Source organism: Typopeltis vanoorti, chromosome 16, assembly GCF_054136105.1.
Source record: "Typopeltis vanoorti isolate ZY-2024b chromosome 16, IOZ_Tvanoo_1.0, whole genome shotgun sequence".
In the NCBI taxonomy this organism is placed as follows: Eukaryota; Metazoa; Arthropoda; class Arachnida; order Uropygi; family Thelyphonidae; genus Typopeltis; species Typopeltis vanoorti.
In genome coordinates, this window is record NC_143564.1 from 47,997,955 (window position 1) to 48,022,532 (window position 24,578).

Sequence of the window (24,578 nt, forward strand, 5' to 3'; positions counted from 1 at the left end):
TGAATTGTGGATAAAGGGACATAGATTACAGGAGTTCAGTGTATAGGCCTACTTGTTGCAAATGTCTTGCCACAGTTTGTTGAGATATCTGCATAACTGTGGTTGAATGGAGCTGACTTGCAAACAGACCTGCTGTGGTGCATCGATTATGTTTTGCTATCATAACCAGAAATCTGTCTTCATGCTCCATGGTAGAGTGAGGGTGGCCTCTTAGCAAAAGTCTGAAACATATTCCATTGGTTTGTAATACTGCCCAGGCACTGGATACAATGGTATATGAGATTCCAAACTCTCTGGCAACATGAGTCAATTCTGTGGCCTAATTATACATGAAGAATATAAGACACAGGCCAGAAGAGTGACTAGTGTGGTAAGGAAAGCGAAACTGGAATATGAGAGGAGATCGGCCCTAAGATCCAAAGAAAATCCTAGGGAATTTTTTAGCTATGTGGCCAGTAGGAGGAGAAATGACTGTGGAAGAATGATATTGTGGGATAAAAATGGGAATAGAGTGACTGATGCAGAGGACATAGTGGAATTGTTCAATGAACACTTTATTGGAGTATTTCATCCTAGAGGAGTCAATTTTAATGCTAGAGGGATAGGACTGGTTCGAGGTCTGGAGGTACAGGAGGAGAGTGTGTTTCAGATACTGAGTACTCTGGATGTCAGTAAAGCTGAGGGACTGGATAGTATTTCACCACGAGTTTTGAGAGAATGTGCTAGGGAATTGACAGTGCCTTTAACGTGGCTTTTCAATGAAAGTCTGGCTTTGGCAAAGGTGCACAGGGAATGGAAGGAAGGTAAGATAGTGCCATTACATAAGGGTGGTAACAGACTGGAAGTGTCTAATTATAGGCCAGTCTGTGTGTCATCAGTAGTTGTTAAGATTTTGGAGAAAGTAGTGAGGGACCGTATACAGCATTGGGCAGATGAGGGTAATGTTATCTGTGAGAATCAACATGGATTTGTGAAAGGACACTCTTGTTTTAGCAATATGCTAGCCTTTTATAATAAAATTACAAGAACATTAGATGAGGGAAAGGCATATACTGCAATTTTCTTAGACTTGGCGAAGGCATTTGACAAGGTGCCACATGATAAGCTGATATTTAAGTTGCAGCACATGGGTCTGGATGTCAGATTGGTCAACTGGATTCAGGATTGGCTGTCTGATAGGTATCAGAGAGTTGTGTATGGTGGAGCAGTTTCCAGGAGGCAGAGGGTTACAAGTGGGGTCCCACAGGGCTCAGTACTAGGACCTATATTGTTTAACCTTAATATCAATGATATTGTCAGTGGATTGCAGGGGGATATTCAGTTGTTTGCAGATGAAGCAAAGCTGGGAAGGATTATTAGTAATAGTGCAGATGTGGTAGCCCTGCAAGAGGATTTAAATAAGCTAGATAGATGGGCAAATGAATGGGGGTGTCAGTTTAATGCAGCAAAATGTAAGGTCTTGAGGTTTGGGAAACATCGATATGATGCTGCATACTCTATGGGAGGAGTTATACTGGAGGAAGTAGGGGAGACAAGAGATCTGGGGTTGATGATTGATAGAAACCTGAAGTTTAGGGGACATATTGCAAAGGTGGTGAAGGTAACACAGAGGATTGTTGCTATTATGAGAAGGACACTGACCTGCAGAGATAAGAGGGTTATCATTCCGCTGTATAAGTCTCTGATCAGACCACACTTGGACTATTGTTCTCAGATTTGGTCCCCAGGATTTCAAGGGGATAAATTAACTGTGGAAAGGATACAAAGATGGATGACAAAGATGGTTTCAGGACTGTACAAGGATAGTTATGAGGATCAGCTGAGAGAATGTGGACTGCAGAGTTTGGTGGATAGAAGATGGAGAGGTGATATGATTGAGACTTTTAAACTGTTGAGAGGTGGTTACAGGGTTGACACTGGGGAGTTCTTTCGCTTGGTTGGACAGCGGGAAGGAGTGATGACAAGAGGCCATCCCTGGAAGTTACGAAAGGAAACTGTGAGCAAGTGGGTAAGGAGTGGTTTCTTTGTGTGGAGGGTGGTTGAGCCGTGGAATGCATTGCCTGATGGAGTGGTGGGAGCGAGAACGGTCAGTGAGTTTAAAGAGTGGTATGATAGACTCTGTGTTTCTCAGGGGGGGACCTCCCCTCGATGAGTCTTGACAGACTTTATGTCTTAGGAAGGACCTCCCTCGATGAGTCTTTTGACTCCTTGGAGGCCTGAATAATAATAATAATAATAATAATAATAATAATCCATTCTTTCCCTGACCTTCACCTGTAATTTGGAGACCTCACCTGAAAACAATGTGCCATGCTTGGCACATTGTTTTCAGGTGAAGGTTTCAAGTATTTTGTTTTTTGTTTTCCGAAACAAGAAAACTCATATTTTTCCTTGATTTAAGCCAAAAAAAACCTGATTAAATTTTGATGAAAAAAAATAATAAAATCCTACTTATACATATGAATTAGATTTCTCCATGGTGGAGCAAGGGCGACCTCTCAGCAAACGTCTGGAACACATTACATTGGTTTGAAACGTTGCTCAGAGCCTAGATACAAGGCTATGTTCGATTTCAAATACTCTGGCTATATCAGTAATTCTGTGGCCTTCTTCAAGCTTTTCAATAATTCTTGCCCTCTTGAAATCATCTAGATGATGTCTTTAAAAACATTACAACACATCCAGGTTTGCAACTTTATTCCTTCCTGAAAAGAGCTTTCCTTCAAACAATTCGCTTAGTACAGCATTTTGCCTTTTATCCTGTTGAGTGCTACCACATGACTGTTTTGTGGATGATTCGAAAATTTGAATGTGTACCTACTTTCTACTTGAAATCATCAGTTATACAAATTGCTGCAAGCTGATTTATCTGAATTTGCAGTTGTAATCTTCAGAAATAGTGTTCATCCTTAGGTTTTGAACATCGGTGTATAAGAAAAAGTATTCATGTTAAATAGGAATCATACTAATTGGCATAATATGTCCCTAGAGAAAAGAAAATGATGAGGTTATAAATAAGCGAGGAAAAATTGGATTTCCTCACAAAATTTCAATTTCACTGTTTCCAAGTTCTGAGACCATGTTCCATGATACTGGAAAAGATTTCTAGTATCACAGGTACCATTGCAGCTCATACAATAGGTTCCAGTCCCATTGAAGTTCACACAGTTATTCTCTCTCTCTCTCTCTCTCTCTTTCTCTCTCTTGCCATTGAAAAATAGTGAGGAGATCAGAATTTAAGGCATTAGTTATGGAGGAATATTCACTTGTCTGCCAAACATGCATGGCTAGGAAGTGCAATAGTCAAGGAAGATGATGCTGAGGTCTATGCGGTTAGTCTAGTGGCTGTGCACTTCGCAACCATATGCTGGGGAAGGAGTGGTCTAGGATCGATTCCTGTCAGTGACATGAGGAGCTGAAGGATCTTCCTCAGCCACAGCCAAGTTAGCTGGTCTTGAATGTGGACAGTAGGGTTTTTCCCCAGTTTATCCTGGGGTTTTTCATCCCGCAAAGCAGGCAAACCGGCCTTGAGAATTCAACACCACAGGACATAGGATACACCACCGGGACATAGGGCTGACCACCTTATCTTGTGAATGGTTTGAAATCCGATGATTAATAAATCCTCGACACTGCAAGGTAAAAGAGGGTAAAAGGAAGATAAGATGAGATGAGATGAGATGATGCTGAGATCCTGCAGAATGGCTTAAACAGACTGTAGCATAGGCAAATGATAATAGTTTGTAGTTTAATATAGACAAGTATAATGTCATGCACTTTGATATAAAGAGATCATAAATTCTATACTACAATGTTTAAAATAGATGGAAGAAAATTAATGAGGCTAGAGATCTGGGGATGATGACTGTGAACAGAGTTGAAGTTTAGAGGGCATACTGCAAAGGTGACCAAAATTACGCATTTGATTATTTGAATGTTGAAGAATACACTGACAAATGGGGATAGGGAGGTCATTATTCTCCTTGATAAGGCCACATCTGGACTACTTGGGTGTAGATTTTTTTACCTGGATTACTTGTGATGGAGAGATGGCACAATATTTTTCGACTAGCTGAAGGTTGTAGATTTTGGAAAAGGCAGAGTGTGGGGATAGTGCCTTGAGAAATGAGAGGGTGTACACTATATTGCAGAGCTTGGTGAAGTATGGGGGGAATAACAATCACTATAAGAAACAGGTGCACTGGTTTTTCTGTATGCAGATGCTAGGAACATTAAGAATAAAGGGAATGAATTTATGGCATTGACTGACTCTCTCCAAAGACAGTAACAGTGAAACTTGGTTTAACCAGGAGGATGTTCTAAAAGGATAGAATTCAAAGAGTACACCATATTTACGTAGCATATGGAAGGTAAATATGGTGATGGAGTCTTAATCATGATAAAAGATAAACTGTGCCCTCACAAGGTGGATAATCACATAATTGTCTTGAGAATATATGGTGTGACAGATGTTTATAAGACAACATATTTAGTAGGATGTTTTAATAGGCCAGGGAATATAATTAGTGAAGAGCAAGAAATGTTTAGGCAAATTAGTTTGGCAAGTCAGAGCAAGTGATCATTATGGAGGACTTCAACTATAGCAATATAAACTGGGCAGAGGAGGAAGCATTTACTATTAAGGGAACCGAATGTTTGGATTTCTTGAGGAACAACTGTCTTAGGAAGCATTTGGTGGAGGGACTACAAGGATCAAGAGTTTTAGATTTGGTCATAGCATAAAAGGATTGGATTGTGACTGAGATATTATACTTGCCTCAGTTGGTGAGAGTGACAGTGTAGTTCTGACTTGGAGAATAAAAAGGTATGTAGAAGTATCGAGGGAGAAGGAATTTATGTCGATTTTTTAGGCAGGTGACTATTATTGGCTTAACAGCTTTAAGCAGTACAACAGACAAAATAATTTGAAGAAAGAAACAGAGAATAGTAAGAAAAGAATAGTAGAGAAAAGGAAGGTATTTAATAAAAAAATTATTATTATTATTATTATCTGAAACCTACAGGACTCATCAAGGGAGACTATAAATCACCCAAACCAACTGTTATACCTTCCCTTAAATTCATTCCAACTAGATGCACTCACTACCACCTAAAAGCAAACTATTCCACTCACTCACTGCTCTGTGAAAGAAAAACCTAGCTCTTATCTCTTTCTTGACTGTGAACAAACTTAACTTCCATGGATGCCCCATGTTCTCTCCCCACTCTCCATATAATAACAAACTTCATCAGATGCTATCCTATAATACCCATTGAAAAGTTTATAGACCTCTATCATATCATCCCTCTTTCTACTGTTAACCAGTCTGTAATCCAAATATTTGCAATCTATCCTCAAAATCTAAATCCCATAATCCAAATATAACCTTTGTAACTCTTCTTCACCATTTCCATAGCCTCTTTATCCACTTCTAATCCAGGAGACCAAATCTGCACACAATAATCCAGGTGTGGTCTTATCAAAAATGACTTCCGTTTGCTTCAACATCGCAATCATCCTCTGAATTGTATTCGGAACTTTTGCTATGTGACCTTTGACTTCAAATTCCTATCTACCAATATGCCAAGATCCTTTGCCTCCTCAGTTTCTTGTAGCATAACCCTGCTAATATAATATGCCACTGGAACATTCATCACACCAAAGTGCATAACTTTACACTTATTAATATTAAATTGACAGCCATTTTTATTTGCCCAAATTTCCAGCCTATTCGAATCATTTTGTAAGTGCTGAATGTCAATAGCATTCCTGATTGCCATACCTATCTTTGCATCATCAGCAAACAATTGCACATCTGATGTTAGACCCTGCCTGATGTCATTAATGCATAGATTGAACAATAATGGCCCAAGGACCCTGAGGTACACCAATGGTCACCTTAATTCTGGAAGATTCACAACCACTGTATACTACTTTTTTGATATCTGTCAACCATCCCCTGATCCAAGTCAAGAGTTTATATTCCCATCCCATATTCTCCAGTTTATGCATCAGCCTTTTGTGTGGTATCTTATCAAATGCCTAAGAAAAATCCAACATTATCATTGTGTATTCATTTGCTTTATCCAACTCGGTCATAATAACATTGTTATAAAATATGAGCAAATTGCTAAAACATGACCTTCCTTTTGTAAACCAATGTTACTCCTTGCAAACTATGGCTTGTTTGTCTACCCATATGTGAGTATGTGAGTATATGTGAGTTCTTACCAACTTCTTTAAAATCTTCACTACCACACCAGAGATACAGATAGGTCAATAGTTGGACACATCAGTTTTTGCACCACTCTTGAATAATGGAACTATCATACATTCCTCCCATTCCTGAGCTGAGACTCAAGTTAAACAAATATGTGAAAGGCCTAGCCAATTTGGCTGAACATTCCTTTAGCAAGCAGGCTGATATTCCATTTGTCTCTATAGACAAATTCTTATCCAGGTTATGCAACAGCTCTTCAACCTCATTTTCATGAACCTCTAACTCTTCATCCAATGTAGGAGTAGCACTGTGCACGATGTTACATACACCTGGTTGATATATCTTAGCAAAGTGAGCACTCATTAGCTGAACAATCTCATTAGCTTCCAACACTCGAGTACCATCTGCATTCAATAAAGTTATTCTTTCACATTCATTCTTTTTTTTTGCTTGCGGCATAACCATAAAATTCTTTTGGATTGCCTTTGGCTTACATGGCCAATTTCTTTTCATACTCTGATTTAGCTTTCCGCACAATATTCATTACATTTCTGGCCTCAGCTTTATATATTTCATAACTCCTCTCACTCTTATTCTCTATAGAGATGAGTGGTATTCATATTCATCTCTATGATATTCTTTCCACATCATAATCTTTTTGTGGATCTCTTGCTTAATAAGGTTGCACATCCATTTCACTCCCAAGCTATTTATTCTTCGAACACTAGGGATACATTCATATACTGTCTCATTTAAGCCCTTTTTCAAAGATTCCCATGCATTGCTGACATTTTCCCCATTCAGTAATTGATACCATGGGACCAAAGATGGTATTCTCCTAAGTTGGTCATAATTTCCAGCTTTGTAGTTCAACATGCAATCTGTTCTAATCAGAGCATCAATACAATTAGATACTTCCCAAGAAAACTCAGCATGATTATTGTTACCAATTGGTGGTAAAATAGCATATTCTTAACAGAGACCCTTCTGATGCTTTGAGCAAATCCATCTTTGACCTCAAGATCCTTCTTTCAGATGTTGCTTGAGAAGACTGTCTCACAAAAATTCAATAAATTCCTCTTCTTTCTTATCATTAGATTTCTCATCTACCCAATCAATGTTTGGAAAATTAAAGTAACCCATAATGATCACTCATTTGGTACTCATGAGACTAAATTGGCATTTAGCCTCATGAGTTTGATACATTTCTTCATCCCCTGCAACTGCCAGATCAGAACACTCCACCATATATTTCATTTTATTAGCCTCTACTTTACATGAGATAGACTCAAATTCGCTGCTACATGGGACATTGTTTTTCTTGTGTTTCTACCCTAACTGGACTTAAGTCATCTAATATGATTAGTAGTAGTATTGCTCCTCCTTTTCTATCTCTTTTGTCATTCCTAAAAATAATATATCCATTATACTCGATCCCAGTTACCATATCTGATTCTGATAGCCAGGTTTCACTAATGCCAACAATCTTAGGCCACATTACATCATATTCAATAAAGCAAACTGTTGACAGAAAGCAGATTGTATACCTTGAGTGAAGAAGTTAAAAGTAATTTGGAGTCAAATGGATGAAAAGAGAATTTAAAGAGCAATTGCAGATTTAAAAGAGATTACTGATGACATATAAAGGGGGAGAAAATTTGCATGAGGAATATAAGCTCAGGCTAGGAAAGTGACTAATGTTTTAAGGAGAGAAATATTACAATATGAGAGGACACTAGCACTGAAATCTGAGGAGAAGCCAAACTAGTTTTTTTGCTACTTGGCAAATAGGGGAAAAAAATGACAGTGGACGGATTACCTTGATTAATGAAGACAGGACTCGTGTGACCAAAGCAGATAATATAGTTGAGCTGTTCAATTATCACTTTATTAGAGCACACCAGCCTGGTTGAGAAGGCTTTATTCCTGCATAGATAATTAGTGAAGTGTTAGAAGTAAATGAAGAGGATATATTTCAAGTAAAGAGTGCACTAAATGTCAGTAGGAGTGGGTTGGAAACTAGGTGGAATTATTATTATTATCTTTCTGATCTCCATGGAGTTATGAGACTTCTCATGGGAAATCATCTCAAAGTCTATCATACCACTCCTTAAACTCATCCATACTGTCTGCATGTTCATTACCCTCTCAGGCAATGCATTGCATGCTTCCACCATTCTCCATGCAAAAAAAAAACTTAGTTCTTACCTATTTACTCATCACTTCCTTTTGCGACTTGCAGGGATGACCATCTTCCATCTAGCTCCTTTCCCTCATTCTACTACATGAAAAATCTCCTCAGTGTTAACAAGATAATCCATCTACAACAGCTTAAATATCTCGTTCATATCTGCCCTTTGTCTTCTATCCACCAAATTCTGAAGTCTCAATGCCCTCAGTTTGTCTCATAGTCAGCATTGTACAGTCCTCCTATCATTTTTGTTATCCATCTCTGCACCCTCTCCAGGGTTACTTCATTCCCTTCGAATTCATCTGACCAGATCTGAGCACAGAATTCCAGATATGGTCTGATCAATGTTTTATACAATGGGACCACCACACTTTTATTTCTATTGGGCAATTTCCTCATCTACAATGCAACAATTCTCCGATATACAATCACATTCTATCTGCAATCACCCCATGATTCCTTGCTTCCTCTACTTTTTGCTGTATAACCCCACCAAGTGGGTATGAAGCATCCCAAATTTTAAAACTGCACATTTAGTTACATTAAATTGACATCATTGCCATTCGTTTGCCCACTTTTTCAGCCTATTCAAATTCTCTTGAAGAGCTAAAACATCAGTACAATCACTAATAACCCTCCCAAGTTTCACATCATCTGTAAATAACTGGTCCCAGTACTGAACCCTTTGGAACTCCATGTAACTTTATTACTCCCTGATACTGCTCCACCATATATAATTCACTGATAACTACCAGAAAGTGAATCAGATCCAATTCACAAATCTGATATCCATAACTTAAAAATCAGCTTGTCATGTGACAATCTGTCAAATATCTTTGAATCTGAAAAATATGACAGTGTATACCTTACCCTCATCCACTGGTCTGGTTACGCTATTGTAAAAGGTTACCAGATTACTAAAATTACTGCATAACTAATATTGCCCTCATCTGCCCAATTCTGTATATGAGTTCTAACCAATTTCTCCAAAATCTTAACAACTACAGAAGAAATATAAACAGGCCTATAGTTTGATACCCCCATTCCACTGCCATTCTTATGCAATGGTACTATCGTACCCTCCTTCCATTCTTCAGGAACCTGTCCCATTGCAAGACTTTCATTAAACATCCAAGTTAATTGCACAGTCAGTTCCATAGCACAATTCCTTTAAACATGTGGCGAAATTACACATAGGCTGAAGGAAGAGGACATATTTGGAACATGTCCTCTTCCTTCATTGCTAATTGATTGCAGTGAAGGAAGAGGACACCTTGTATTGCAGCAGTCTCCTTCATATTCTAATTTTTCTCACCTTACAATACTACTCACTTTCCTAGCATGATCACTATATTGCAACTGATCTCCACCTCTCTGCCTTTATATATCTTTCATAATCTCTTTCTCTTCTGCAATTCCCCATTTACTTCTCTTGTCATCCATCTAGCACCAAACTGTCTTATCTTCTTTACCAGAGGTATACAATTTGTCATTGCTGTCAACAAATTTTTTCTTAGGTATCTCCCATGTACTAATGACCTGTCTTCCTTTAAATTCTTTCATCCGTTGTACAACTGCAAGCTGGTTTCTAAGTCTATGATAGTTGCCTGCCTTATAATTCCACACAAATTCTTTCTGTTCTAATAACTTCACATACCTATTTATCCTACTGGTCAGGACTGCAGGTCACTCTCACCAATGGCACAAGTATGACATCTCAGTCACAATCAGATAGTCCGATGCTTTGACCAAATCCAATACTCTCGATCCTCATATTTCCTCTGACACATGCTGCTTAAGATAACCTCAAGAAATCCAAAAATTCAGTTCTCTTATTGCTGCCTCTATCTTTGCCCAGTTTATATCACTATAGTTGAAGCCCCCCCCCCTTCCCCTGAAATGATCACTCGCCTTGCACTTGCCAAATTAATTTGCCTAAACATTTTCTGATCATCACTAGTTATATTCCCTGGTCTGTAGCAACATCCCTCTAAATATCTAGTTTTATAAACATCTGTCTCCTGTCTCACACCATATACTCTCAAAGCCATTAGTGTTATCTGCACTTTGATTCTCCAAAACTTAAAATGGTGTGACTTACCAAGAAGCTCCTACTCGCTATCGTTACTTTTGCCATCGAGAACAGTTTCCTTGTGTACATTGTCAAAGTCATCTACCCAAATAGCTTCATCTTCTTTCCCATTATTTCAAGCAAAAATTACCAGTAATTTACAAGACTTGAGATACACAGAGCAGCATTGAAGTGCATATGATTGGTGCGATACTAACAAAAGGTCGCGTGAACCAAAGACAAATTAGCATTTCAACAGTTGAGTTGAAATGCTAATTCTCTTCAACCGAATTCCATAATATCTGAAACATATTCACTATATATTTCTTAGTTTTAACACGTTGATGATGGGGTGGTGTCAAGCAAAACCATATGTTGCACCGGCAACATATGGTTTTGCTTTGCCACGTACCCCCTGAAGACCTTTCGCGTACCCCCGGGGGTATACATACCACACTTTGAGAAACACTGTACTACTGGTATCCACAAACTGAATTTCCCCCATTTCTGAAGCACTATCTCTGCTAAATTCCAAGATTGAGATACTCATGTCTTCCAGCACCTCTCACTGTCTACGTTTCATGCACACATGCCACATTTTTAAACAACAGGATGTGTACATACTGCATGCATGCCAAGCAACAAAATCATCAACTATGCTACAAATAATGCAGTCTTTAAATGATGGTAGGTGGGTGAGTTGGTAAAACTGGCAGGTGCCATGTTGAACCGAATCAATACAGCTGGAAACAATACTGAGACACTAAAATCCTAACAAAATACCACACAATAATACAAAAAATTATCAATTTGAATAGCACAAACTTAAAACTAGTATTTCAAATGAAATAAACAGCTAGTGATGTGTATTACCTCTGTCTTCACATGCTAGCAGCACCCACAATGTGTTTCACCATGTGTTTCAAGGACATGTGCTGTGGATCATGCCATTACCTTAAGCTGTTTATTGAAAGTCTTGCAACAAAACAGGTTCCTGGAGAGTGGAAGGATTGTAAGATAGTGCTGTTACATAATGCTGGAAGAAATTATGTAAAAAAGGAAGGAGAGATCCTGATGTGATTGTAGATAGAAATTGAAAGTTCAGAGGACATACTGCAAAGGTTGTAAAGATATCTTAGAGAACTGCTCCAAATGGTGAGGAGGACATGGATCACAAGAGATAAAAGTGTGCTGATCTTACTGTATGAAGCTTTGATCAGACCACATCTGAATTTCTGTGCTCAAACTGGTCACTGAGATTTGAAGAGGATGAAGTAACTTTAGAGAGGGTGGAGAGATCGATAATAAAAATGATATCAGGACTGTACAGTGTTGATTATGAGGATAGACTGAGAGCATATAGACTACACAGTTTGGTGGATAGAAGACAAAGGGGCAATATTGCCTCTTTGTCTTAACTAGCGATATCCAGCTGTTTGTGGATGATGCAAAACTGGGAAAAGCAATGCATAGTCAGGCTGATGTTAATGCCTTACAAGAGGACTTGAATAGATTGCATGAATGGACAGGTAAGTGGAACTATCAGTTCAATTTTGCCAAATGTAAGATTTGAGATTTGGTAAGCAATGATGGGATGCAAAGTATACACTTGGTGGGGAAACTTTAACAGAAGTAGAGGAGATGAGAGATCTAGGAGTGATGGTGGACAAGGACCTGAAATTCAGGGGCCATATTGCACAAGTTGTGAAGACATCACATCAAATAATGGCAATGATGCAGAGAACCCTGACATGTAGAAATAGAGAGGTTATGATTCATACATACATTCATCCATATGAGGCCTTAATCAGGCCTCATATGGATTTTCGTGCATATGTTTGGTTGCCGGGTTTTCATGGTGATGAGGATATGTTGGAAAGGGTACAGAGAAGATTCACAAAGGTAGTCAGTGGTCTTTGGAATGTGGAGTACAAAGACAGATTGAGAGAATGTAAGTTGCAGAGCCTCGTGAATAGGAGGGGGGGGGGATATAATTGAGACATATAAGCTGGACAGGGATTGTTATCAGGTAGACATGGAAGAGATTTTTCATAGAATAGGAGAGGGGAGTAGAACAAGAGGTCATTGCTGGAAACTGTATAAGGAGGGTTTTGAGCAAAGAAGTGAGAAGCAGGTTCTTTACATGGAGGGTCTTTGGTGAGTGGAATGCATTGCCTGAGTGTGTTGTGGATGTGGACAATTGAACCAGTTTAAGACAGGGTTGGATGAGCATTGTATGCAATAGTGAGTACCTCCCACGATGAGTCTCTGACTCCATGGAGGTCAAATGTTAATAATAATAATAATATGATTGACACATTTATGATGTTGAAGGGCTATTATCATATTAACACTTAAGAGATTTTTCATGTGGTAGAACAAGGGGGCCAACCATGGAAGCTGCAAAAGGAAGTGGTGAGTAAAAGGGTAAGAAACAAATTTTTCGCCTGGAGAGTGGTAGGAGGAATGTATTCATTGCTTAAGAGTGTGATAAAACTGCAAACAGTGGAGGAGTTTAAGAAGTGTTAAAATGGACTTTATATTGACTAGTGCTGACTTCCTGTGATGAAGTGTTTGACTTCACAGAGGTTAGGAAGATAATAATTCTGTAGTTAGGAGAACAGTGACATGTGAAAATAAAGAAATTAATGTGCATTTTTACAAAACCTTCTGGTTCGGAAGAGATGAGAAAACTGTGGAAAGCACACACAGACAAATAACCAAGATGATATCATACTTGATACAAAAATGAATAGAAAAACAGAAATCTGTCTTTATGTGTTTCATAGATTTTGAAAAAGCATTCGACAAAGTCAGACACACCAACTTAATAGAAATCCTTCAACAAATAAGGCTAGACAAACAAGACATAAGACTAATAACAAATCTGTATTGGAATCAGTCAGCTACCATTCAATTAGACAACATTACCACCAGTGATATTAACATCAAAAGAGGAGTGAGACAAGGATGTGTGCTCTCACCACTCCTGTTCAACATACATGCAGAGGTAATCTTTAAAAAAAGCATTGGAAGAATGTCCAGAGGGAATCACAATAAATGGAAAGATTGTTAACAACCTACGATATGCAGATGACACCGTGCTAATTGCAGATAACATTATGGATCTCCAAAAACTCGTTGACAGAGTATACATAGAAAGCCAAAGAATGGGAATAAATATAAACATCAACAAGACAAAATACATGATCATCAGCAAACATCCAGCCTCATCAATGAAACTGACACTCAATGGGAAAAATATTGATCAAGTGTCAAGATATAAATATCTTGGTTGCTGGCTTAATGAACGGTGGGATCCAGAAATAGATATAAAGACAAGGATTGAAGTTGCACAGCAGTCCTTCATGAAAATGAGAACACTATTCTGCAATAAAGACCTAAACATGGAAGTCAGATGCCGAATGCTGAAATGCTACGTGTGGTCTATTCTGCTCTATGGAGTTGAAACATGGACATTGAAGGCGACAACCATCAAGAAAATCGAAGCCTTTGAGATGTGGCTATACAGAAGAATGCTAAAGATATCATGGACAGAAAAAATTACCAATGAAGATGTCTTAAAATCCATTGGCAAAGCTAAACATCTTGTACAAATAATCAAGAAACGAAAAACATCATATCTGACACATCATGAGAAACAGCAAATACCAACTTCTACAAACTATTTTGGTAGGAAGAATTGATGGCAAAGGAACTAGAGGAAGAAAAAGAATATCATGGTTTGACAACATCAAGACGTGGACAGGAAAGAGCAGTGCACAACTGCTCAGATTAGCACAAGAGCGCAGTTTGTTCGCCAAGATGGTCGCTGACCTTCGATAGAAGATAGCACAATAAGAAGAAGATATCATACTGGTACGATAAATGTGAGGAAGAATTTAAGGAAATATGAAATGAAATCTAAAGGGCTATTTGTATTCTATTCTGATCATAAATTTCACAAAAGTAACCTACTTCAATCTTCTCCGTTTTTATCTCATTGAAGTTAGCTAGCTTATGCTCCAGGTAATCTCTCTCCTCATCAGCATGATGAAGTTGATTTTGCAACTCAACAATCATTTCTTTTTGTACTGCCCTTGAAAACAGACAGAGAGATGCTTATATAATATATTTGTTATTTTCATTGTATATAAACTTTATAACTTCATAATATATATATATATATATATATACATAAAAAATAAGTGACTTGGATTTTTAGGCTATATTTTTAATTTTAAGCTTCTGTATTGTACTATTCAGGTAACAGCAGAACTGGCAATAAGAAAGGCAAAAAGAGGGAACGTGCTTGGCGATACTTCTTGTTTCTTATAATTAACACATAAATTTTATAATGCACACTCTTGTTTTCCTTTTTTTTTTTTTAAGACTTTAAGCAGGAACAGCAATATGGTATGGAAAAAAAAAGTACTTAACTTCAACATCCCCCTCCCTCAGTACCCCTGCTATGAGGCTATGAGATATGCCATTCAACGCATTACCAGAAGAGTATGCATAGAGTCCATGCCTTTACATTTAGCTGTAGCAGTGGTGTCGATATTGGAAGAAAAGACGTTTATTGTTGAGCATTATTTTCTTCCATATGGAGTTGGTAGAGCAAATGGTCTAAGACACCATGACCGTCCTTTAAAACTTGATGAACTAAGGGATAAAATTGCATGATACATCTTTTCTATAGATGTCCCAACTCTTGTTTTCCAAGATGACAGAGAATCTTTTCATGTGCTACGATACCTGTCTTGAAAGGCAAGGTGGCAATTTTGAGCATGTAAACTATCGCTGGAATATTGGTCGAATAAACCATTAAAGACAGTTTACACATATTGTCATGTGTAACTGTCATATTTCTTTGTTAAGACACCCATTTATTCTGTAACATATATCACTGTAGTTATTTTTTTTTTTTTATGCCATATTGTATAACAGCATGTCAGTGGCAACATAAAAAAAAATCAGGACACTCTCAGAAGATATATATTATATAGAAAGGCAGACGATTTTTATGTTATTTTATTTTATTATTTTATTTTATATTATTTAATTTAATAGAGAACTATTTTTACTTATATTTATCAGGAAATTATCAATACTTTATACATATAAGCACATAATCCACATTTTGTAAAAATAAGTTTCATTGTTGTCATGTAATTAAATGAGTAAGACTTTTAAACTGTTGAGAGGTAGTTACAGGGTTGACACTGGGAAGTTCTTTTGCATAGTGGAACAGTGAGAAGGAACGATGACAAGGGGCATCCCTGGAAGTTACGAAAGGAAGCTGTGAGCAAGAGGGTGAGGAGCGATTTCTTTGCATGGAGGGTGGTGAACTGTGGAATGCATTGCTGATAGAGTGGTGAGAGCAAGAATGGTCAATGAGTTCAATGAGTTGATATGATAGACTTTGTGTTTCCTAGGAAGGACCTCCCATGATGAATCTTTTGACTCCAAGGAGGCCTGAATAATAACAATAATAATAATAATAATAATAATAATAATTATTATTATTATTATTATTATTATCATTATTATTATTATTATACTCCCACTGTATCCAAAGGATGATGTTTAATTTTAAACAAATCCCATTTTTAAATGACTTCTGTTACTAATATTCTTAACTTTGAGCTGCAGAACAGATGTGGCTATACACCAGTTTCTAGGGTTTGAATTAAAGAAAAATTTAAAGAAACATAGTAGTATTGTGTGGTGTACAAAGATGCCCAAGTACCACTTCTTATTCTTCTATTTGTTACTGAGAACTGTTTCTTTCATGGAATGCATAAAAAAACAATACAAACATGAAGATAACTTTATTACAATGACATTTGTGAAATGCTTCTGGCATATGCTCTCCAAATTTTAGGATCTACTTTGTGTGCCATTGAGATTGCTGAATGAGGAGTTGCTATTTCCATATGTAGGACCTTGTTCTTATTGCTGTGCACAGAGTTGATCATCTAATTTTTGAGTATTAGGAAACATTGTAAAGGGTAGAGAAAAGAATAACTAAGGTAATATCAGCATTCTAGTGACTGTGCACATAGAGCTAAGCATGTTATTTATAAAGATGAAATTTTTATTATTATGTAACACCTTCATGGAGTCCAAGTACTCACTGCAGAAGGGTACTTTACCTCACATAATTCCACTGTCTATTGCTACTTAATCCATCAGCACACTACTACATAAGTTTAATAGCAATGAATTCCTCAACACATTACATAGGTATTAGGGTTTCATAATAATGATACTGATTATCTGATGTTAATATTTTGCACAGCTGTAGAATGTATAATATTTCATCTTAACATGATTCATATTTCTACTCTAATCAAAATAAAACTGTCATGCTCTGCAGAGCATTGCATTATAAAAAAAAAGTTAGAAAATTATAACCATAATAGACAAAAAAAAAAAAAAAACCCTCAAAATTAGTCTGGCTTTTAAGACCAAAATACAGACTTCATTCAACTTTGAGCATGTTGACAAAGTGAACTGAAAATGTATACGGAAAAATTCTACCTTTTGGTGAGTTGATTCACACACACACGATAGACTCAGATGTGAACGGATGCCTGAAATCGCTCCTGCTTTTACCTTAATTTTGTGCAGTATCAAACAGAAAAACTGGATGTATCTAGTATCAACTGATAGCTTGTATAGTGATCTATATCACAGTGAATAATTTACTCTATAGTTTCATATTTCTAAGCCCGTATGAGTGACTATCTATTGTTCAGCAACCTCAAAAACATCATGCCGGTCATAATAGGATTAGCTGTAGGATCAGCCTACAGCAAGGGCAAACACCTTCCCCTCTCCCAACTGCTGCCACTGGGAGGTACAAAGTTAACAAGAAACAACCCTCTGAAGTCTAACTCAATGGAAGTGTCACTTCTAGAAACAAGCAGGAAACTGAAAATACATTATCTTAAACTTTGTACCATAGAAAATGTAGCAGTTCAATAGAAAGCTATTACACCAGAACTTTAAGTAATTAAGATGGCGGCACGGGACGAATTAGAGTTCGAAAAATCCCTAGATTTGTTGCGTAACATAGCTAAAGCAAGAGGAAATTTAAGGAATGATTTAAAAATGGACACACTAACTGCAGTCGGTGAACTAATGAAGGTTTTCAATAAAATGAAAAATGAAACTAAAGTATCAATAGAACTACAGACTGCTACAAGCAACCAGAAACAAGCTAACATAGCTCAGCCTACTCAGCTATACTCGCATGTCATTAAAAGCAATGTTAAAAACAAAGACAAATCTGAAAACAAGCAATGCTATAAACTAACAGTGAAACAGATAGCTCAATTAAACAGCGAGGAAACTAAAAATATCATCCAAGAAAAAATTGACCCAAGGAAAATCAAAATCGGAATCACAAAAATGAAAAGTATTAATAAAGGGAGTCTTAATTGAATCCAAAGAAATGACCAACATAGATTTGCCATATAACGAAATCACGAAGGAATATCCCAGTAGGAAATATCTTCCAAGACTAATTATTATTATTATTATTATTACCCCAAGACCTCATGGAGTCAAAGACTCATCTGGGAGGTTCTTTTATCACACACACACATCTCATCATACCATATCTTAAACTCAAACTACTTGCAGACACCACACTCTCAGGAAAGGCATTCCAATCATTCACAACTCTGCACAAAAAAAACCTATCTCTCACTCCCCACTCACACCCTCTTTATACAGTTTCCAGGGATGACCTCTGGTTCTCCCGTGATCTCCCACTATTAACTGTAGAACGTCTCCACCATCGATCCTATAACCCCTTACCATTTGTAGGTCTCTATCATATCTCCCCTCTTCCTATTGTCTACCAGACTCTGCAAATTACATCTCCTCAATCTTTCCTCATACTCGACATTCCAGAGGTCAGAAACTACTACCTTAGTCAGTCGCCTTTGGATCCTTTCCAGTATCTCAAACCATAAATTTATTATAGACAAAAAAGAAGGGCATACAATAGCAACATATAAACTAGTGAAAGGATTATAAATGACAGAAGTAAGTGAAATCGTTCATCATATGGTAAGAAGGAATAAAAAGGAAAAAAAGGAGGGGGTTATCGAAGAAAATTGACTCACAGTGAAAGGGTGTGAAGTATAGCTATCTCATTTGACAAGGCAGTGAAATGGATTGTGTGTTTTTGATGAATACATTGTGAAGAAATTTGGAGTGATGTGAGGTCCTCACTGAATCTATGATGGACTCCTTGGAAGTTATTGTCAAGCCTGCTTGACATTGCTCTTCATAATTTAGCATCATCAGCAAACAAGTGAATAACTCCTTGCATATCCTAAACTATATATATATAAACAACAGTGATCCCAAAAGAGAACTCTGTAGTACCCTATTGATCATATTCTTTTTTGGGGACACTACTCCCCTCTCCCATACCAAACTCACTGGCTCCTCTCAATTAACTGTCCCTGTAACCAAACTACCAACTAATTATCTATCCTTATCTTGCTGGATTTCAACTTAGTTTATCATGTGGCACTCTATGAAATGCTTTAACAAAATCCAGATAAATCACTTTATAAGTATCTCCTCTGCCCAATACACTGCTTATCCTATTATAAAATGTAATCAAGTTACCAAAGCAAGTCCTCTCTTTAATAAACCCATGCTGCTGCTGCTCTCAAAAGATTTGCATTTTAATCAATCCAGGTTTGTATTCTGTCTCTAATCAGCCCTTATGCGGTGACACTAGCAACACTCCACTCTTGTTGAACAACCAAGTCAAGGGCACTTCCAGCTCTTTGACACATTCTCATAGTATATGTGGTGATGTACTATTTAGTCCTGCAACCTTACTGACATCAAGGTTACTTAATATTCTAAACATTTCCCATTCTTGAACTGTCAGTCTTCTGTCCTCCTTATTCTTATTCAACACTAATCTTCATTTCTTTACATTAGGGACACTTTATTTCCTCTCACCCACTCATCTGAACTCCATTTTTCGAACAAACGGTTTGCTCTATATGGATCATTAGATGGTCTTATATGGAAGTGGCAGGCTCTTTCCTCTCAGACACTTGGGTTTTCATCCTGCAAAATGCAAACCAGATAGAACACACACAATTTACAAACGTAATACACTGGCCTCAGCCTTAGTTATTGATTTGGCCATAAATCAAAACAACCACATTATACTGATCTTAAATCCACCTTAATTGTTACTCTGACTTTTGGAGTGATTCTTCCAAAAGCTTCCCTAAAAATTCTTAGCTGTCTGTCTGTTCCCTCTTTTAATGTCTTCATTTTCTATCTCAGATAGATTATTTCTACTCTATAAGCAGTTCCATGAATGCTAATCAACTGAATTGTAATAATCCAAAACCTAGAAAAATACAATCATCACCATCCATGTCCAGCTTTACACACACATCAATTGAGCCTTTTTTATTTTCTTTTTTATCTTCCTTAATCTGCTCATGCCTTCTGTCTTTGGAATAGATTTTCACCTTGAGCATTCAAATATTACAACCTAAAAAATTATTCCATACTAATAATAACAACAAAAAAAGGTATTAATGATGTATAGTTAATTCATATTGTATAGATACCATTACAATGAACTTGCTCATTATGTTAAAATATTATTATTATTAATGGCAATTCCAAGAGTCCTCAGACTCATCAAGAGAGGCTCTAAATATCATGTCAAGAACTATCTAATATTTTCACGGCATCTAACATATTTTGCTTTGAACTCATTCACAGTCATGACACCCATGACAGACTCTGGCAACCTATTCCACTCATTCACTACTCTCCAAGCAAAAAACCTAGTTGTAACACCCTTGCTAACTACACTCTTACTCAGTTTCCATGGATGGCCCCTAGTTCTCCAACCAACACACCTGTTCTGAAAACTTTCCTCTGAATTAATCTTGTAAAAACCTCTCAGTAATTTGTATGTCTCAATCATATCATCCCTTTCCCACCTATCAACAGTTTCTATAACCCACAAAACTTCAACCTGTCCTCATAAGGTTCATTCCATAGACCTACTACTCTTGGTCTCTTGCCTCTGGATTCTCTCAACCTCCTTCTCATCACCAAGAAACCCTGGTGCTCAGATGTGCATGCAGTAGCAAGATGTGGTCTTATCAAGGGCTGATAAAGAGGAACAATAACCTGCTTGTACCTGCTCGTCAAAGTATTCTACAGTAACCAAGTATCTGATGAGCTGTTTTAGCCACTTTTGCTATGTGCCCCCTAAACTCTAACTCCCTATCCACTAACACTCACAAGTCTCTGGTTTTGTCAATTTCCTGGAGAACAGTTCCACCAATATGGTATACAGCTGGTAATCTTTTCACCCCAAAATGCATAACCTTACACTTTGCCACATTAAACTGACATCCATTCTACTTTGTGCAGTCTGCCAATCTATCCAAATCATTCTGCAAAATTTTGACATCATCTGTATTAACTATTGCTCTACCCAACTTTGCATCATCAGCAAATAACTGAACAGTTCTTCTCAGATCCTTTCCTATATCGTTAATGAACAAATTAAACAGCAGCAGTTCAAGAACAGAACCCTACAGTATGCCACTAGTCACAGGCCTTCTTTTGGACTCAACTCCTGAATAAACTACTCTCTGATATCTCTCCATCAACCACCCATTAACAGTCCCAGTCAAAGCCAAATTGCATAATGCATAAATTTTGTCCAAAGGAAATTCACTATAGTAAACATTCCACCACAATAAACTACAGCTGTAGTTTATTGTGGTGTTTGCTATGGAGAGAGCGAGAGAATTGACTGCAATTTCCAAAATCAACGAAACAGTAAGTTTTAACTAGGTTCTCTATTTTAGCACTACTGGTCAAGGAAAATTCACCATGTAATCTAAACACATACTCACAGTTGATTGTTGAGATCCTGTGCCACTTGGACATCTGTTTCAGTTTCCTCTAATTTCCACTGAAGTTCTTCTTTATGTTTGCTGAATTCTGTCTGAAGACGGTTTATTTCACCTTTCAGTAATGTAACTAAAGTTTCACGTTCTGCAACAGCAGTTTCTCTGTCTTGTTTCTGATTTATTAACATGTCACGTATATCTTGCATTTGTGAAAGACTTTCTTCTGCACCTCTGTACTTGTTTTCTACCTAATAATAGAAATTAATTTCAAATTACAGTTGTATATTTATTGGAAATGAAGCACAATAGAGAAGGAATGAAATTAAATGTTAGTTAATGCTTCCAATGGTTCATCTCTTTCACAGGAGATATTATCTCCTGTAATACATAAGAATACAGATTACATGAAAGCAACACAAAAGAAGGAGAATTGATTTGATTAACTTAACTTCTTAGGAAGGATTCTTGTTGTATTATTATTATTTTCTTTACCCCCCCCCCCCCAATAGAGTAGTCACAAGATTGATCCTAGATCTTACCCTTTTACTCACTACTTCCTTTTGCAATTTCCAGGAATGGCACCCTTATCCTTCTTCCTTCCTCCCCCCCCCCCCCCCACACACTTCATCTTCTATTCCTCAAACTTCATAGTTTGCATGCCTTGAGTTTGTCTCATAACCAACTTTGTACAGTCCTGATTTCCTAGTTCTCAGCACAGAAATCTAGATGTGGTCTAATCAAAGCTTTATACAGTGGGACCACCACCACCTGTTTTTCTCTTGTAGTCAATGTCCTACTTAATACTACAAAAAATTTCTGAGATGTCTTCACAACCTTTGCAATATATATATATATATCCTCTGAACTTCAAATTCCTATCTACAATCGCTTCAAGACTCTGCTTCTTCCAATTAACTCCATCAAGTTCTTCAAATCTTCTTCAAACATCAGCACTATTACTAATAACCCCCAAGATTCGCATAATCTACAAACAACTGAATATCTATCTTCTTGCAGTCCCTTTGACAAAATATCATTCACAAAAAGATTGAACACTAATGGTCCCACTGTTGAACCCTGTGGAACTATATTTGTAATCTGCTTACTCTCTGAAACTGCTGAATTCTCTTTCTGATACATAGCAGTATCAGAAAGCCAGTTACCAATCAAATCCAATAATTTGATATCCAAATCCACATATTGTAACTTAAAAACCAACTTGTCATGTGGCATCCTGTCAAATATCTTTGCAAAATCCAAAAAAGACAATGTATTCCTTGCTATCATCTGCTGTTGTTACTCTATTGCAAAAGGTAACCAGATTATAAAACACGACTGTTCTTTAACAAATCCATGCTGGCCTGCATAAATAATATGTCCCTCATCTGTCCAATTCTGGATACAAGTTCTTACCAGTTTCTCCAAAATCTTAACAACTACACAAGAAATACAAACAGGCCTGTAGTTTGATATCTTCTTTCTACCACCATCTTTATGCAATGGCACTATCTTACAAACCTTCCCCTCTAGGAACTTGTCCCTTTGCAAGATTTTCATTAAACAGCCAAGTTAGTGGCACAGTCTGTTCCACAGCACATTCCCTTAAAGCATGTGATGAAATTTCATCTAGTCTCCCCACCTCCTTTTTTTTTTCTTTTTTATGTAGTTTCCACCTGCAAAAGGGTATTTACACAACTCTAGTATATTTTGTACTGTGCTGTGAATAGAGTAAGGATTTTTTTTACTATTTTTATCGATTTATCATCATCAGATCTCCATGAAAACTCATTGCTGGAGGTTGTACTTTCACAAATTTCCAATGACCCACCACTCTCCATTAAAAAAAATCTACTTCTCACCTCCCTGCTAACACTCTTATATGGCTTCTAGGGATGGCATCTTGTTCTTCCCCTGTCTCCAGACATTCTATGAAAAATCTCATCCACCTTAATCTGGTAATTACCCCTTACCAACTTATATGTCACAATCATGTTCCCCCCATCCCCCCCCTCTTCCTTCTATCCTTTAGGCTCTGCAATTTTCATTATCTAAATCTGTCCTTATACTCCACATTTCAGAGACCAGAAACTGGCAAAAACTGAAAACCTTCCAGTTTTTGGTAAACCCTCGTAACTTCCTGGGATGGCCTCTTGTCATCACTCATTCCATTACAAGGCTTTCATCAGGTAATCCATATGTAGTCTGATGAAAGCCTTGTAATGGAATGAGTGATGACAAGAGGCCATCCCTGGAAGTTACGAAAGGAAACTGTGAGCAAGAGGGTGAGGAGTGGTTTCTTTGCATGGAGGGTGGTTGAACCATGGAATGCATTGCCTGATGGCGTGGTGAGAGCGAGAACAGTCAATGAGTTTTTAAGGAATGGTATGATATACTTTGTGTTTCTTAGGGGGACCTCCCCTCGATGAGTCTTGATAGACTGTGTTTCTTAGGAAGGACTCCCACAATGAGTCTTTTGACTCCATGGAGGCCTGAATAATAATAATACATGTCAGTGTTTTCTGAATTCTGGGGTCACTGCTCCTGACATTGGGAAGCAGCATTGTCAGTACTGACACAAGGTTGAAGCCAAATGATGACGGAAAAGCTTGTGATCAGAGATTTGCAGATGGTAATATGATTGCTGTGCACAGTAATCCATATGTGGTCTGATGAAAGCCTTGTACAGTGGAATGAGTGATGACAAGAATAAAAGAAGCCAAGGAAAATTGGATGAAAAATTTATGTACTGAAATTGAACTGCTTCAGAAGAAACATGATAATTTCAACATAATACGACAATGTATTACTCTGGGAATGATGAGAACAAACATCGACATGGTGTAGCTGTAATAGTAGATGAAGAAATCAATAAATCAGTAATAAATTGGATTCCATTTTCTGAAAGGATAATGCTCTTACAACTTCAGGGAAACCCTATTAACATAAATATCATCCAAGCTTATGCACCCACAGCTGACAAAAGTGAAGAAGATGTTGAAGAGTTTTATGAACACCTAAAAGAGATTAAAAACCTAACAAAGAAACATGATATAAACATAGTGATGGGTGACTTCAATGCATAAGTGAGAAGAGGGGGGGTTATGGAGAAATTGTTTCTAGTAGTAAGACTTATACGTTGGTTAGACATAACTGGTAAT

General features: G+C 37.3%; 1 protein-coding gene across 2 annotated transcripts in view; it reads right to left on the reverse strand.

The window, feature by feature from the left end:
- The window catches only part of LOC150098004 (uncharacterized), a 307,571-nt gene that overhangs the window by 111,812 nt on the left and 171,181 nt on the right, over positions 1–24,578 (reverse strand). For both annotated transcript variants that reach the window (XM_090406477.1, XM_090406476.1), the window contains exons 10-11: positions 21,424–21,668; positions 14,462–14,582 (exon numbers count right to left, since the gene is read on the reverse strand). In XM_090406477.1, coding sequence (XP_090262603.1) covers positions 14,462–14,582; positions 21,424–21,668 — 366 coding nt within the window. The remainder of the gene's footprint in view (positions 1–14,461; positions 14,583–21,423; positions 21,669–24,578) is intronic.